Source organism: Coenobita brevimanus, chromosome 78 (genome assembly GCF_032717465.1).
Source record: "Coenobita brevimanus isolate Jiangsu-jjx chromosome 78, ASM3271746v2, whole genome shotgun sequence".
NCBI lineage: Eukaryota > Metazoa > Arthropoda > Malacostraca > Decapoda > Coenobitidae > Coenobita > Coenobita brevimanus.
Genome location: NC_137031.1, coordinates 36,745,540 through 36,761,210, shown reverse-complemented (window position 1 = coordinate 36,761,210; position 15,671 = coordinate 36,745,540). Strand labels below are relative to the sequence as shown.

The window sequence follows — 15,671 nt, the reverse complement described above, 5'->3', positions numbered from 1 at the left end:
CAACCCCTCTAAGTAAGAAAGTCTGAGGTAAACATTCCCTGATTAAGAGGTCCTGAGTGTGAGCAGTAAATGTGTACCTCTTAGATAAAATTGTCATAAGTTAGAAGCAGAGGATTGAATTGCAAAGTGATGGTTCTGAGAGTTTTTAAACCAAAGAACTGGTTGCTTTGCTGGTTAAGGATCCCTAATGAATGCAGTAAACTCTCACTTTGCCGTATGCTGCTAGACTGGATATTGGATTTAACGAACACTTTGACAGTCCTGGATAAACTGTCATAGCTACATATCGGATACCATCTGGTAAATGGGGAGAACCACACAGACATGCGGGACAACTCTGGGTCCACTAGACACTTCCTGCATGTAGGGTGACTTAGAGCACAGTTAACAATGCTGGTGGTGATTTTTCCCTCTTGCTTGGGCTAGTCATGAGGTGCTATGATAAGGATGTGAAATTATGGGCCAAATTGGTATAAAAAGGGTACGGTATAGTTTTTATTTTTAGGACAGGAGGCCTCCGCTTTACGAGCGGTTTACATTCTTGAAAAAACGTTTGCTAAGCAATATTTCGTTATGCAAACCCATTATATCTATCTATCCATAGCCCGGCACCCTAATCCCGCAAAGGGTGGCCACAGACAAAACGCCTCCAAGTCACTCTGTCACCCACCATTTGACTGCTCTCCCCCCAACTCACTCCCCCCTCCCTCATATACCTCTCAACTCCATCCCTCCACCTCATCCTCGGTCTTCCCCTTCCTTTCCCTCCCTCCACCTCACCTACATACACCCTCTTAGTCAGTCTTTCATTCTCCATTCCCTCCATGTGTCCAAACCCATTATAGCTTGGGTTAAATGGAGTTTGGTTTGAGGACCCTGATTTTTCCCCCATCCACCAGTATTAACCCCTTTTTTTTTGCTCACTCTGAATCAGTATTGTATTTGTGTATTTTATGACTCCATTGCAGAGTCACGAGCTCGGGTGGTCCTTTTAACCTGCCTTCTTGATAGCCTCCACTGATTTAAAAATTGTAGAGATCGTCGATTGGGTCAGGCCATGGTGTCGAGCTGTGTTGTTTGTCTTCTCACTGTTCTTGTTCCTCCTTATTATGTGTGATTTCATCTCTAGAGCAAAGCTTTTCCTGATGAACTTGGCAACTTGTTTGCTGGGGCTTGTAGCAGGGCATTTGGGCTGCATGATGACAAAATAAATATTGCGCATGTGGCAGCGAGGTACTGTACTGTTTTGGATTGTAGGGTGAGAGTAAATGGTGCATGTTTTCTCCATTAGTGGCACTGTGGTGGAATCAGCTGACTGAGAATGCGCTGGGTTTAAAATGGCCTACGGAAAAAATTTGTTACAGCGAATTTCGGCTACCGAAGGGTAGTAAAATGGAGTCATCGTTAAAGTGAACTTTTGTGGAGTGATCGTTTGTAAAGTGGATGTCATCTATACTATAGTAGGACTCGCCTACGTTTGCGGCTGTGGTGTAGCCCGCACCTGTGTACAGTGTTGCCACGTTTTCTATACCGTTATCTCTCTCTCTCTCTCTCTCTCCTGGCGGGAAATGTGAGCCACCCTGAGTACTTTTGATTCTTTTATAAGTTATTTATAATTGTGCTTTCATTTGTTAATTTGGTTTTGTTATATTTAGTGATGCCGACAATGCATTCAATGCATGCCCCTCTCCTGCCTCTCTCTCTCTCTCTCTCTCTCTCTCTCTCTCTCTCGCCGACTGGGTGTGGAAGTGTTGCCGCTCGCGAGTGAATAATTTTTTTTTTTACTTCGGTATTGGCATATGCCTACTATTTTGTCCTACATATTAGCTTATGATTATAAATGTGATTATTCCTCGTCCTTAAAATTATGGTAAAAGCCGGTAAATGTGAGCATTTTTCCCTAGCAACACCTGTACAAGCTATGGTTGGGTATACGAAGGTACTTTACCGTAGGCCAGACTGGTAAGTGTTGCCACTCAGAAGAATTACATGAATTATTTCTTTTACTTTGGATATTGGCATATTTCTTCTTTTTTCAGGCTCATTATCTTATATCCATAACTGTGATATTATTACCCACCCTAAAACTACGCTAAAATCCATTAAAAGTGACTACAATTTCTTTTAGCAACACTGTACAATATGTATGCCATGTTTCTGTGTTACTGTATAAATATTTTATGCATAATAAGATTACTGTTGATTCATCCATCAAAATACACAAGGGTAAGTTTTATTCATCTGAATTTATCGAATTTGTGATGCCTTGTACATAAATAGCTTCCGTTTCACATCGCAAGTTGGGGAAACATGGCACCATTGTACACAGTTGCGAGCCACACCACAGCCGCAAACGTGCGCGAGTCCTACTATAGAATGTGCTGTTTTACTCATTTATTTTCCAGCTGGCATAGTCATGCAGGCAGGGGGACAGGTATCCAGCCATGTAAGAGTGGGAGAGGGTGGAGGTCAGCCAAGGTTCACTTTCACATACAGTACAGTACACTGCCACTGTCTGGGGGTTCTCCAAGTCATTGTTGGACTTAAGGTCACGCTCCGCATTCGCAAGAAGGGTGAGGCAGTCCTTTGCTGCTTAACCCCTGACACATATCACTTTTCGTTGCTTCTGTAGGTCTTACGAAAAATACATTTCCAAAACAGATCCATCTCATCAAAGTTCTTAACCTGTTGTGGAGAATATCCCCATTCCTCTATGATTGCCGTTAGCTCCACAGGGAAGGCTTCAGCTGCCATATTTCAGCGCTAGCAGCCTCGTCATGCATGGTCACGTCGAAGGCCAGCACAGGATTTAAACTACTTGAACCAACCTGTGTTGGCCTTGAACTCCATGCCCTCCATTCCTTTCTTGTCCCAGAGATCATTCCAGAGATTGAGAGGCTTGGTATAAATGAAACTATGATGCAGAGGCTGCTTCGCTTGGTTTTCACCAACCTACAGCACAGATGCTCCATATCCTTCATTATGGGACATAGTTTTGGTTAGATGCTTAGCAGTGAGGGTAGGCATGTTTTGTGATGCTGTTAGGACAGCAACATTTTAATTCATTATGTTGGAGACCTTGGACTTGGGCAGCTTTAGGGCCTCAATGATCTTGCTTGTCCCCTGCCCCTCCATAGGGTGCTAAACAGTGTCCAATTTCACATAAAGGGAAAGGCTGCACCTTATGCTTTTAGCAATGCCCTTGGCAGCATCAGTTGTTCCATGCTTTCCACTAGGGATAACACCAGACATAATTTGTAAGCCACAAGTTTCAGTTAATTCACACACACACACACACACACACACACACACACACACACACACACAGTTATATCTTGACTTATTATTGCACATTGCACTATTTGTTGTGGACTTGAAATGTTATTTGGTACTGGCTTTGGGGTTTTGATGGCTTTGCACATGTGAGAAGGTTAGGTATCTCAGAGAACACAGGGGAGATGATCACGGATATGGGACATGTGAGAGAGTGGATGAATAAGATGGTGTCTTCAAAGGGGTGGCACAAAGGAGGCTGCCTGCACAGAGGTCTGAGATGGGGGATATGTGCATGTAAACACTGGGCAGTCATCATGGGTCAGACGTCTGACCGTCGGCTAGTATGTGTCAGTGCATCCGCATGGGATTGTCATAAGCAGCCATTGCAATCATAGTTACTGTATAAGTGAATTTTGATATTGATGTCACTAAACTAGGCATAACTTTTAGTTCATCGTTCTGTTGATTCATCGCATGATGAACAAATATATGATGAGACATGACTGCGCTTTACTGTACAGTGCTTAAGCTATTTCTCACCATAGACTTACTCGTTTCAAAGCCAAAGGTGGCTGTTGTGCATATGTACGCAACAATTTACTGTATCTTATTCTCGTGTTCCTGACTTGAACCTTCTGATTTCTCTACTCTCTGGCTTTGGCTTTCCTGTCATTCTCTGACTAAATATATCTGTGCTGTTTACTTATCCCCTAATTCTACTGACTGTGAAAAACTCTTCGACTGTCTTACTTCTAAGATGGAACACATTCTATTCATTTCTCCTTTCTCTGAAATCTCCATTCTAGGAGATTTCACTGTTCACCACCACCTTTGGCTCTCCTCTCCTCTCACTGATCCACCTGGTGAACAAACCTACATCTTTTCTATCCTTAATGACCTAGAGCATCTTGCACAGCACCCTACCTGTATCCCAGACCGCCTTGGAGAGAGTTCCAACATACTTGACCTCATCCTTACAACTAATCCTTCTGTTTATGTTGTTAATCTTTTCTCTCCATTGGGCTTTTCTAATCACAACCTACCTGTCCTGTCACTCCAGTATGGCCTGTGGATCCTGAAACTTCATCGGTGGCATTTCAGAGCTGCTGATTGAAAAGCCCTCAGGCAGTCCTTCTTTAATTTTACCTGGAATGATTATTGCTTCCATGGCCGAGAGCCATCTGAGTGTGCCTTGCACATGACAGAGGTTATTCTCTCGGGCATGGAAGTGTATATTCCTTTCTCATATCCTTTGACTAATGCCAAAAAACCTTGGTTTAATCACACTTGTTTTAATGCTGTCCCCAACAAGGAGAAGGTCTAAAATATATACCAGAGCCAACCCACTCTTGAATCTCATCTCTTTTATGTTTCTGCCTGGAATTGTGTTAAATCTGTCCTTCCCTTTGCTAAAAATAATTTCATCGGTACTAAATGCTCTGAACTCTCGAACTCGAATTCTTCCTGCTCCTTCTGGCACCTTGGCAAAAACTTTTCTAACAACTTTACCTCATCATCCTTCCCTCCTCTTTTCTACTCTAATGGCTCTGTAGCTATTTCTTTGACTGATAAAACAGATCTCTTTGCCCAGACTTTCTCCCCCAGTTCCACCGTAGACGATTTCGGCCGTGTCTTTCCATCAGTTGCCCCCTCTGACTTTCTCATGACTGACATTAAAATTTCTTCAATTGATGTATTCTCTCCCATCACTGGCCTCAGTGCTAAGAAGATATCTGGGCCTGATGGGGGTCCCTCTTGTGGTCCTAAGAACTCTGCTTCTGTGCTTACACCCTGCCTGGGTAAACTCTTTTGCCTTTCCTTCTTGCTGGAAGTTTGCTGTCATTCAGCATGTTCCAAAGAAGGGTGATCATTCCCAACCCTCAAACTATTGCCAAATTGCTCTGACATCCAGTATTTCAAAAGTTTTTGAGTTTATTCTTAAAAATTTTTTAAAGCATCTTTCCCGTCACAACCTCCTTTCCAGTCATTAGTATGAGTACCATAAGGGATGCTCCACTGGTGATCTTCTCACCTACCTTTCAAACTCCCGGTCATCTTCCTTTTGGGACTTTGGCGAAAGCTTTGCCATTGCACTTGACATTTTCAGTCGAGTCTGGCATAAATCTTTAGTTTCCAAACTGTCCTCTTAAAGTTTCTGCCCTATCTGTGCCTTTATCTCTAGCATCTTTTTTGGTCATTCTGTAGCTGCTGCTGTAGGTGGCCACTGTTCTTCTCCTAGAGCTATCAATAGTGGTGTTCCTCAGGGTTCCATCCTATCACCAACTCTCATTCTTTTGTTCATTAATGACCTTCAAAGCTGTACATCTAACCCTATCCACTCATACGCTGATGATTCCACCCTTCACGTTTCCATTCGCTTTCCACAGCGACCATCTCAGCAGTTACTTCAACGAACTAGGGATGAGGCAATGGCACACTTAATGTTTGACTTGGCTCATATCTCTGATTGGGGTAAAAACAATCTAGTTGTTTTTAATGCATCAAAAACTTAGCTCATACATCTATTAACCCACAAAATCTTCCACAGGAGCACCCTCTAATTTTTAACAATCCACCTTAAACCTGCATCATCTTTAAACATATTGGGGGTTTCATTCTCTTGGGATTTATCTAGGAATGAACATATTACAGGTACCTCTCTTGTAAAATCTGCGTCCAAGAGATTAGGTGTGCTAAGCTGACAGATTCTCTCTCAACGCTAGTATACAGGACGAGAAAGTGAATGCTACGTATTTTACTGAAAGAGAAATTGAATGCCTACAGTGACAATAAACTACTATTACTGAAGGAAACTTATGGATAAAGGCTGTAGATATATATAATTGTTATATAGTAATAGAAATATAAAGTGTGAGTGTTTTCATGAATAATAAATGACAGAACACCAGCGGTGAACGAGCGCAAGTGGGAAGGTCATACGCGCTCGTAATTTTCATTGCTTTCACAGTCTTTTTTTTTTTGGAGTATGGATTCCAAACTATTTGAGAATCATAGAATAGTGTTTCTAGTGATAATACCAGGCTGTGGTAATCATATTACGAGTTGTCGGGAAGTGTAAAGTGGAGACTTCATTACCCAACTTCAGAGGTCTCCACAAGTCCTACGGTACTCGACAAAGGCTCAACAAACATCTCAGGAGAAAGCTGAAGGTATGTGCCATATGCATATGTAATTTTAATATTCTAGGACTAATAACTGATTTTTGGCAAATATTTTTAGAGTCTGTTGGAGCGCGAATATGCCCTCGAGACACACAAGTCAAGCAAAAACATCCCCGCGGTGTAGGGGTTAAGTAATGAGGGTATGTATAATCATGCTATTAATTAATGTCACAAAACTGTTCATTGTGCGAATCATTTTAATCAGGTTAGGAATCCTATAATGTTTCATTCCCATTATAGGTCTGAACAGCTGTGTGCGTGTGAGGGAGAGAGAGTTAATCCGCTTTTAGATGAATGTGGAGTTGTTTGAAAAGGTGAATGTGGACTTGATTGGGAAGATGAATCTGGATTTGATTGGGAAAATGAATCTGGATTTGATTGGGAAAATGAATCTGGATTTGATTGGGAAGGTGAATATTGGGTTGATTGGGAAGATGATTGTGGAGCTGGGTGGTTAGAGAACAGACACCACTGAATAGTAGAACTCTGCGAATAATGGCAACTTAGCTACAGGGGCCCTAGTATTGAAAATATAACCATGTGACTGCTGAAAGTCCCTTTGTAGTGCCCCAGTCCATCATCAGACAGTAGAATCTGTTTGTTTACTGTGTATTTTCAACTGACATGCAACAAATCTTGTTAATTCTTCCGACATTGCATCTTATATCAGTTTATTTTAAACTTGTTTTCCCATCCATGAATAATTGAAACAAACAAAACTGAAATTATGATAAATGAGAAATGACTGTGCATGGTAGCGTATTAAGATGATTTTAAAGAATTTTGCAGGTTATAGTTAATTCATTCTGAAAGATCTTTTTTATGCTTGCATATATCACTCCACTTGATGGTTCATGTACATGCTGCATAATATCAGAAAGTATCTGAAGCTCGGTTTTATAGAACATCATCCTGTTTTTTATAAGTTGGCTCTTTGTGCTTTGCCCTTAACATTCATACACCTAGATCTCTTCATCCATTATTTGTCCTCCATTATCTCCACATGTCCGAACAGCCTCAATATATCCCACTTCAGTTGAACGTTCGCATTACCATATGGTTGTTTTTTTGTCACAGCCGCCATGGGTGAATGGAGTAGGATGTTGCTACAGGCTATTTGTTGACACATAAAGGATATAATTTTTTGTTAATGGTAGGTGAGCATCAAAATGAAGGTTCAGGATCAGTGTTGGTGTGAGACAAGGTTATGTGATGTCCCAGTTGTTATTCAATAGAGTATACAGTATAATAAATGGATGGGGTTATAATGTAGGTAAAAACATGAATAATAGAGAAATGAATGTTGGTAATGAATGGTGAAAGATGGAGCAACTCTTTCCAGTGAAATATATGTAGATGATGCAGCACTGCTTGCAAATAGCAGATAAGAGCTTGGTAGACTAGTGCAAAGTTGTACAGGTGTCTGTAATTGTTGTGGCTTGAAAGTTAATTTGGTGTAGATAAGAGTAAAATGGTTGTTGTTGAGAGATAAGGTGACTCCCTGTGTGATGTTACACTGAATGAAGTGAGATTTGAGTGGTGAGAAAGTTTAAGTACCTGGGTGCAGTGATGGAAAAGTGAGGTAGGCTATATATATGTGCAAAAAAAGTGGAAGTAAAGTGGAACAGGGAAGGAGAGTGGCTGGTGCTAAGAAAACCTTGATAAGAAGCAGAGGTCTGAGGATGGTGGCTGCAAGGGCTGTGTCTGAAGGAGTTTTAATGTCTAATCTTACATATGGCTGTGAGACTATGGTGTATGAAAATGAAAAGTCAAAGGTAAGAACAGTGGAGATGGGACTGTTGTGGAATGTGTGTGGAGTGAGGATAGTGGATAGGATAAGGAATAATGTGCTTTCAAGTTTGTGGACACCAGAGTTGAAGAAAGTGTTCTTAGATAATATGGTCATGTGAAGAGATTGGGTGTGAATTGAGTGATGAAAATAGTATATCTGAGTGAATTCAAAGGTGGAAGGAGGCATCGTGGGCCAAGAAGAAGGTGGATATCAGATATGGTAATTGAGTGTGTCAGAAAGAGAGGTATGGATGCTGTTGAAGCTAGGGCAGTGACAAAAGATCAAGCAGACTGGGTGAGTTTTGTGCTTGGGCATGTACAACCAGGGTTTGGAACCCCTTTATAACTTGACCGTTGTTGGATTGACTGTTGGATAGGTGAGTGTCAAGCTGCATGTGGAATGAGTTTTTGACCTATCAGATGGAGACATGACTCTATGGGCTTAAACGGTGAGTGAATGGGAGTCTGGCCCATTTACTTGGGCAAACTTTGGTTAGTGTCTCATTCTTTCAAATTCTCTCTGGGTCTCTGAATCCTGCCTTACCATGATGATGATGATGATGATGATGATGATGATGATGAATAATGACATATTGTTGCTGGACACTTAGAGGTAGTTGTATGTCATACAGTACGTCTTGTTTGAAGTGCTGAAGTGAAGAGGTAATGGAGATAAGGTATATGATAAGAATTAGAAGAGCATGGGAAAATGGCATCTGGTGATAAAAAACAGTTTTACTGGTGTCACAAGATGCTGAGTATATGAGAATGACATTTACTTGCTGCCTCCTTATTTATATCTGTAGAAGAAAACTTTGATGTGAAGCTTTATTATATTAATACCATGCAGTTTACGACACCCCTTTTCACAGAGTGTATTTCCCCCACCATCACCATACCAACCCATCCCTTCCATTTTGGTCTACCCAGTACCACCCCACTCTTCTTTTACCATCCTGCATTGGCATTCTTGGAGAAACCAGCAGTTTCAAACATCACTTCCAGTGCCTTCCTATATACTGTACAGTGCTTGCCGCCACAGAGTGGACCCCCATCCCACCCAGTCCCACCATCTTAACCCATCCTGCCCAGTCTTCTCCACCCACTGCTCCCATTTTTTAGTATTTCATTGAATTTATAGGAGAACTGTATGATGTTCATCTTATTTTGCAAACTTGCATGCCCATCATCGAGGGAATGCATTCATCTTTGGGTTCCATCACATAGTGCCATGATAACCTGTCCTGTCCACCTCACTTTACCTGCCTTGCTAGATTTTACCTCCCCTCCTTTAATTTTTTCTGGAATAACATTACCATCCAATCAACAGTACTTAGTCCTCAAAACCAGCTCCACTATCCCAGGCTGTTCGTTCACTCATCTCTTCTGACCCTACCCATATTTTGATCCCCATCTTCTAATTTTGTGGAACAATCATTGACTAACTTTTCTGGCTGGCCTATAATGCATTCCTTCAATGGATGTACTGCCCCACCACTCACTACCATCCCAACCAGTCCCATCCACTCCCACCACTTTTTACTCCTGTTCTCTCTGCTACCAAAGAGGAATATTCATATCTTACATAGCATTGACTGAGTGCTGCTGATTTTGTGTGCTCTGCTTCGTAGGCTTGATCTGAGTCTTTTTTACTTGAAATGTTACAAGTAGGACTAAAAGGACCAGGAGTGAATTAAATGCACCAATATTGGCTTACTTTGGTGGAATATCCGTAACACAGCCCAGCTGGATATCACCTATATTGATTTGATTTCCTTGATTGACCTGAACTGACCCTAGAGGATCTAAATGGCCTAACTTAGCCAGATTACATTCATATTCATTTTTTTACTAGTTCTGTCTGCATACTAGCAGTTTTGCCTCCCCCCCACTTTTTTTTTAATTGCTGGCACATAGAAGTAATGATATACAGTTCCATTTACCCTTAGGCTGTTATTAATGTAAGGTTTTATTGTGTACTGGTAATATATACATATTTTTTCTGTATCAATACTTCCTTAAAAGGGCAAGACACTGATAATTTCTTATGTTAGAGTTGTAGAACGATTAACATTTCTGTAGATAGAATATGGAACTAGCGGGGCACTCAGTGGAGCACGGCTCTCAGACATTTCTGAAGTCACGTGAGAGGGGTTCAAGTACAGTACCATGATAAACAACAAGGGTCTCAAGACATGAGTTATTTTTTTGTAGTGGTTCAGTATGGCCTAATTTCTTGTTACCCTTTTCAAGTTTTTCATAATATTAAACCCACATTAGATCACAAAAAACTTACCAGTTAAAGTTCTGTTGTTACCAGTAGAGGCGATTAGCCAGTTTCTTTTAGTTTACAGTCCCAGTTTTACCGAGAAAATTTTGATATTATAGATTGCATCCACAATGAGGATTGGGTGTTGCTTATGTTGTAAGATATGACAAAAACATTTTTGATAATCATACTTTAATTTCTGAATTTTTTGTAATTTGTATTAATGACTTCAACAGGAACGGTCAGCCCTGCTACGTCGATGGTATGACTTAGTAGAAGCCAACAAAGAAGACCTGGCCATACTTTTGACACAAGAAGCAGGCAAGCCTTTGTCAGAGTCGCAGGGAGAGCTCAACTATGGTAGTTCATTCCTTGAGTGGTATGCTGAAGAGGCCAAGCGTATCTATGTGAGTGGCACTGTGACCTCCTGTCTGAGTACGGATAAAGTTATCTGTATGTTGAACAGTTTCATATTTTATCCTGGTTGCATATTAAGAGAAATTTTTATCCAATTGATTACCTCAGTTTCATTGCTTAAGTCTTACAGGAGATGAAGAATATGAGTTGCTATGATTTTCTTTTGGTGATGGAATGGTCATATTGCCAATATTCATTGGAAATGCTTTTGATTAGGTTTCCTTTCTTTGTGTTGTCTTTTTTTGTGCTTTCTGGACCCTACCTCACCCATCCTGTGGGTGGGAAAATGAGATAGAATGATAATGAGGAGTAAAAGTAAAGAGCCAAAACTAAGAACCTGAAAAACCTCCCATCTATAAGAACTTGTGCAAAGGAAACAAAAACAAGATGCCAAAACACATTGGTTTTTAAAGCAAGAGAAACTGGGAAAGATAGTTTCAGAGTTGACCAGCTATGTATGTGAAAGGCACTGTACTAGTTAACTTGTGCATTAAAGAGTTAGACAGAAGAAGGATAATGATAAGGTAACGAAAAGGTGGAGGCAGAAACCATGAGGCACTTAAGCCACAGTACTCACATCTGTAACTTAGGTCCTCGAGCCTGTAGTGGGTTTTTCATCCACTATCCTGAGATACCAGGCCACTGCATCATCCAGGTTACCACAATTACCTCTCCAGATGTTTTCCTAGGTATTCATTTTACCTTTCAGCCAACAAAGGGTGAATGGACACCTGAGTCGAGTCATGCCAGTTGCCTCCACATGAAACAAACTCTGGCACCAGCAAGCCTTCAATGTCGTAGTCTGTGGTGCTAACCACTCACCCACTGCAGCAGGATGAAATTGTTTAACTAGATGGATGTTCACACACTTCTTGGAATGGGGGAGAGATGCAAGCAGATTGTGTAGAAGTGCAGTGACTAGAGTAATAACAACAGAACATATAGAGAGAGAAGCAACTTTTCAGCAAGGAGAGAGAGAGGTTGAAGGTTGCCCTTGAGTCAACCCCATTTCAAAGTGCTGTATGTGATGAGACCTCTTATAAATGAGAGCTGTTCTCCACATGCGTGAAGAAAGCTCCTGTACATGGTCAGCAGCTGAGTACTGTTAAATAAAACTCAAAGGTGGTTAAGCACACCAAACCTCTGGAGAGCTGATTGTGCAGAAGTAATAGTTAGATCATTTTAATTAGGTCATGGGAAAAAGGGTTACCATAAATTATACATCATCATCATCAACATCATCCAGACCTCCTTTCCCACCCTAGAGCTGGGTGAGGAGTAGCAACATCCAGACAGCTCAACTTTGCCCAGTTCAATGGACCACATTTCCATTCACTCATCATTCAAATCCATGGAATCCTGGCCTCATCAGATAGGCCAACAAAACTTCACCACGTTCTGTATCTCGACATATACCTATCTGATAGAGTCAGTCTGAACGCCATCATGTTATAATGGGTTACCAAATCCCTGGTCATTCGCTTCTCTGCACAAAATTCATTCAGCCAGCATGGTCTCCTGTCAGTCTCTTAGCCTAACCAATTTCCATACCTCTCTTCCTCATAAACTCATTCACCACATCCCTCCACCTTCTTCTTAGCCTACTTTGTCTCCTCCCTCCTTCAGGTTCACTCGGATATACTGTACCTTTTTCACCACTCTATTGTCATCCATTCTTTCCACATGACCAGACCATCTCAGTCCACTCTTTTCGATTGTGGTGTCCGCAGACTTCCTCACTCCACATCTTTCATGAATCATATTATTCCGTATCCTGTCCACATTCTGTACTCCACATACATTCCTTAGCACTCCCATCTTTATTGCTCTTACTCTTAACTTTTCATTTTCATGCAGCAGGGGTCACTTTTGAGTCCCTTGCTGTTTATCATGGTACTTGACACCCTCTCACGTGACTTCAGAAATGGACTCCTGTGGGAGATGTTGTATGCTGATGTTTTGGTGTTGATTGCAGAGAATGAAAGGGAGGCAGAGGAAAGATTTCGGAAGTGGAGAGATGGTATGGGACACAAGGGTTTAAGAGTAAATGCGGATAAAATAAAAGTGATATCTGTTGGCATCCCTACGTGTCAAGTGGGGTTGGTGGAGGATTAGTGCCCCTCCCTGTAAAACAATTAACTCTAAGCCCTTGGCCACCCCGTTTGGGATACATGGCGTCTGGCAATGAATGAAAATGAATGAATGAATATCTAGGGTTGGTGGTGGTACTGTCAAAGAAGAGGGAGATTGGCCATGTGCAATTTGCCACTAGGGCGTGGGAAGTAATTCCATCTTGTGCAGTGTTTGTGATTAGTGGGTGCATAAGAGATGTACAGTGGTATTAGAGGTAGACTGTGAGATAATGCTGATTTTATGTGCGGTGTCTTGGGGAGAGCAGGTGAAGATTGTCAGGTGTGAAAGGATTGAATGTACTGGTGAGTCTTTTCAGTGTGTGGAAGGGTTTTGTTATTTGGGAGACATGTTATGTGCTGGAGGTGGGGCTGGAGCTAGCATTGTGGCTAGGGTGAGGAGTGGTTGGAAGAAGTTCAGGGAGCTGTTGCCTCTTCTGACACTGAGAGGGCTCTCCCTGTGTGCTAAGGGAACCTTGTTTGCAACATATGTCAGGAGTTTAATGCTGTATGGTAGTGAGACCTGGGCAGTAAAGGAAGAGAATATTCACAGGGCCAGATGTACAGAAATAACAATGATTAGGTGGATTGGCACTGCATTCCTGAGTGCAAGGCTTGGGGAAGCTAGGTTTATGATGGAAGAGTTGAGAGGTAGGATGGGACTGGAGTGTATTGGTGTTGTGATGAGGAGAGGTAGATTTAGGTGTTTGGGCATGTGGAGAGGATGGGGGAGGATAATTGGGTGAAGAAAATGAGAAGTGTTAATATTAGGGGTGGGGCTGTGAGGGGTAGACCAAAAGAAGACCTGGGACAAGGGATTAAGTGTGACCTCAGGGTTAAAGGACTGAACAGGGAGGCTGCCAGGGATTGAGCAGAATGGAAAGCCACCATTAGGTGGCCAAGGCTGATGCATGCAAGCATGTTGGAGCCTTCAAAAATGAAACGAAACCATAGTCTTACATCCGTATGTTAAGTTGGTACCAACTCTTCATGTAAGCCACATGCAGCTGCATCACTCAGACCTCTTTTATCAAGGCCTTCATAGCACCAGCTACTTTCCTTCCTTGTGTCACCCTACTTTCCACTTCTTATGTACATTTTCCTCTTTTCTATTACAGCACCCAGGTATTTGAACTCTCCCACTAATTCCAGTCCCTCTCCAATCACTCTAACATCACACTGGGAGTCACCTTCTTTCTCAGTAACCATCACTTCACTCTTTTCTGCATTTGCTCTCAAAACATGACGCTCACAGATATCTACAAAACTCATCACTTGTCTGCCAAGCTTTTGTCCAGAATTTGCAAGTAGCACTGCATCATGAGCATACAACAAATTTGAGATATTCCATTCATTACCATTCATTACCAACGTCATCCCTCTCTCCATTACTCATGTTTTTACTTCTCTCATCACCCTATCCATGTATATATTGAACAACCATGGGAACATTACACAACCTTGCTGCATGCCCACATTGATTGTGAACCAATCACTTTGATGCCTGTTTACCCTTACACATGCCACACTACCATCATAAAAACTGTTGACGACACCTAGCAGCGTACCATCTACAACGTACATGGGTAAAACCTTCCACAATCCTTGTCTGTCTGCATTGTCATATGCTTTTTCCAGATCCTTAAATGCCATAAACACCTTATAGCCCTTCTCACATGCCCTCCCCATTATCTGTCTTAATGCACACACGTAAGTACTGTACTGTATTCCATGGTAAAGGTAAAGCCTGTTGATTTACTATTATTAGTATTATTTTGAGGTGGTGGCCAAATTTGACACTTCTTTTGACACTTTTTACAGGGCGAGGTGGGACAGAGTCAATCTAAGAGCAAAGAGATCATCTTCATCCGTCAGCCCATCGGCGTAGCTTCTCTCATTTCTCCGGTGCGTTCTCATGTTGACAGGCCATATGCAAGTCTGTCCAAAAAAGAAACTGAACTTTTTATATAGTGCACCAACTAGCAGGCGTAGCATGATTATGACAGGAGCGCTGGTTAGCGACGACTCTTAGCTTTTGTCTAGCACTAGCCACATCACGCCGCGTCACTTAATCATTGAGGTACACACACTCGAGTGAACATGTGTTTAGTACACTTGGCAAATTGTTTACCATCTCTTCTGTTGTATGAGAAGGCGATGTTGATCATCTTATTTTTACTGCATAGGCACTGTTCATCAATTCTGACTGTCTGGCCACATGGAACAAAATCATGATGAACAGTGCCTATGCAGTAAAAATAAGATGATCAACATCGCCTTCATATTTGAGCGAACTTTCTGGGTGGACTTACACTTTGGGAACAAAAACAAGTCCCCAGGGGCCAAATCCAGATAGTAGGGCGGCTGGGGGACGATAGTCATCTTGTGCTTTGCCAAAAAGTCATGGAAATGGAGCAGTGCATAAGTAAATGCATTGTCATGGTCCATCATCCAGATTTTGATTGTCCACACCTCAGGCCTCTTTCTTTGCACCACCTTCTTCAAATGCTTCAGGACTTCCAAGCAAAATTCTGACTGTCTGGCCACATGGAACAAAGTCATGATGAACAGTGCCTATGCAGTAAAAATAAGATGATCAACATCGCC

General features: G+C 41.8%; 1 protein-coding gene across 1 annotated transcript in view; it reads left to right on the top strand.

Moving 5' to 3' along the window:
• The window catches only part of LOC145408855 (succinate-semialdehyde dehydrogenase, mitochondrial-like), a 55,395-nt gene that overhangs the window by 5,070 nt on the left and 34,654 nt on the right, over positions 1 to 15,671 (top strand). The window contains exons 4-5 of the mRNA XM_080279497.1: positions 10,755 to 10,925; positions 14,886 to 14,969. Of these exons, the coding sequence (XP_080135623.1) occupies positions 10,755 to 10,925; positions 14,886 to 14,969 (255 nt within the window). The remainder of the gene's footprint in view (positions 1 to 10,754; positions 10,926 to 14,885; positions 14,970 to 15,671) is intronic.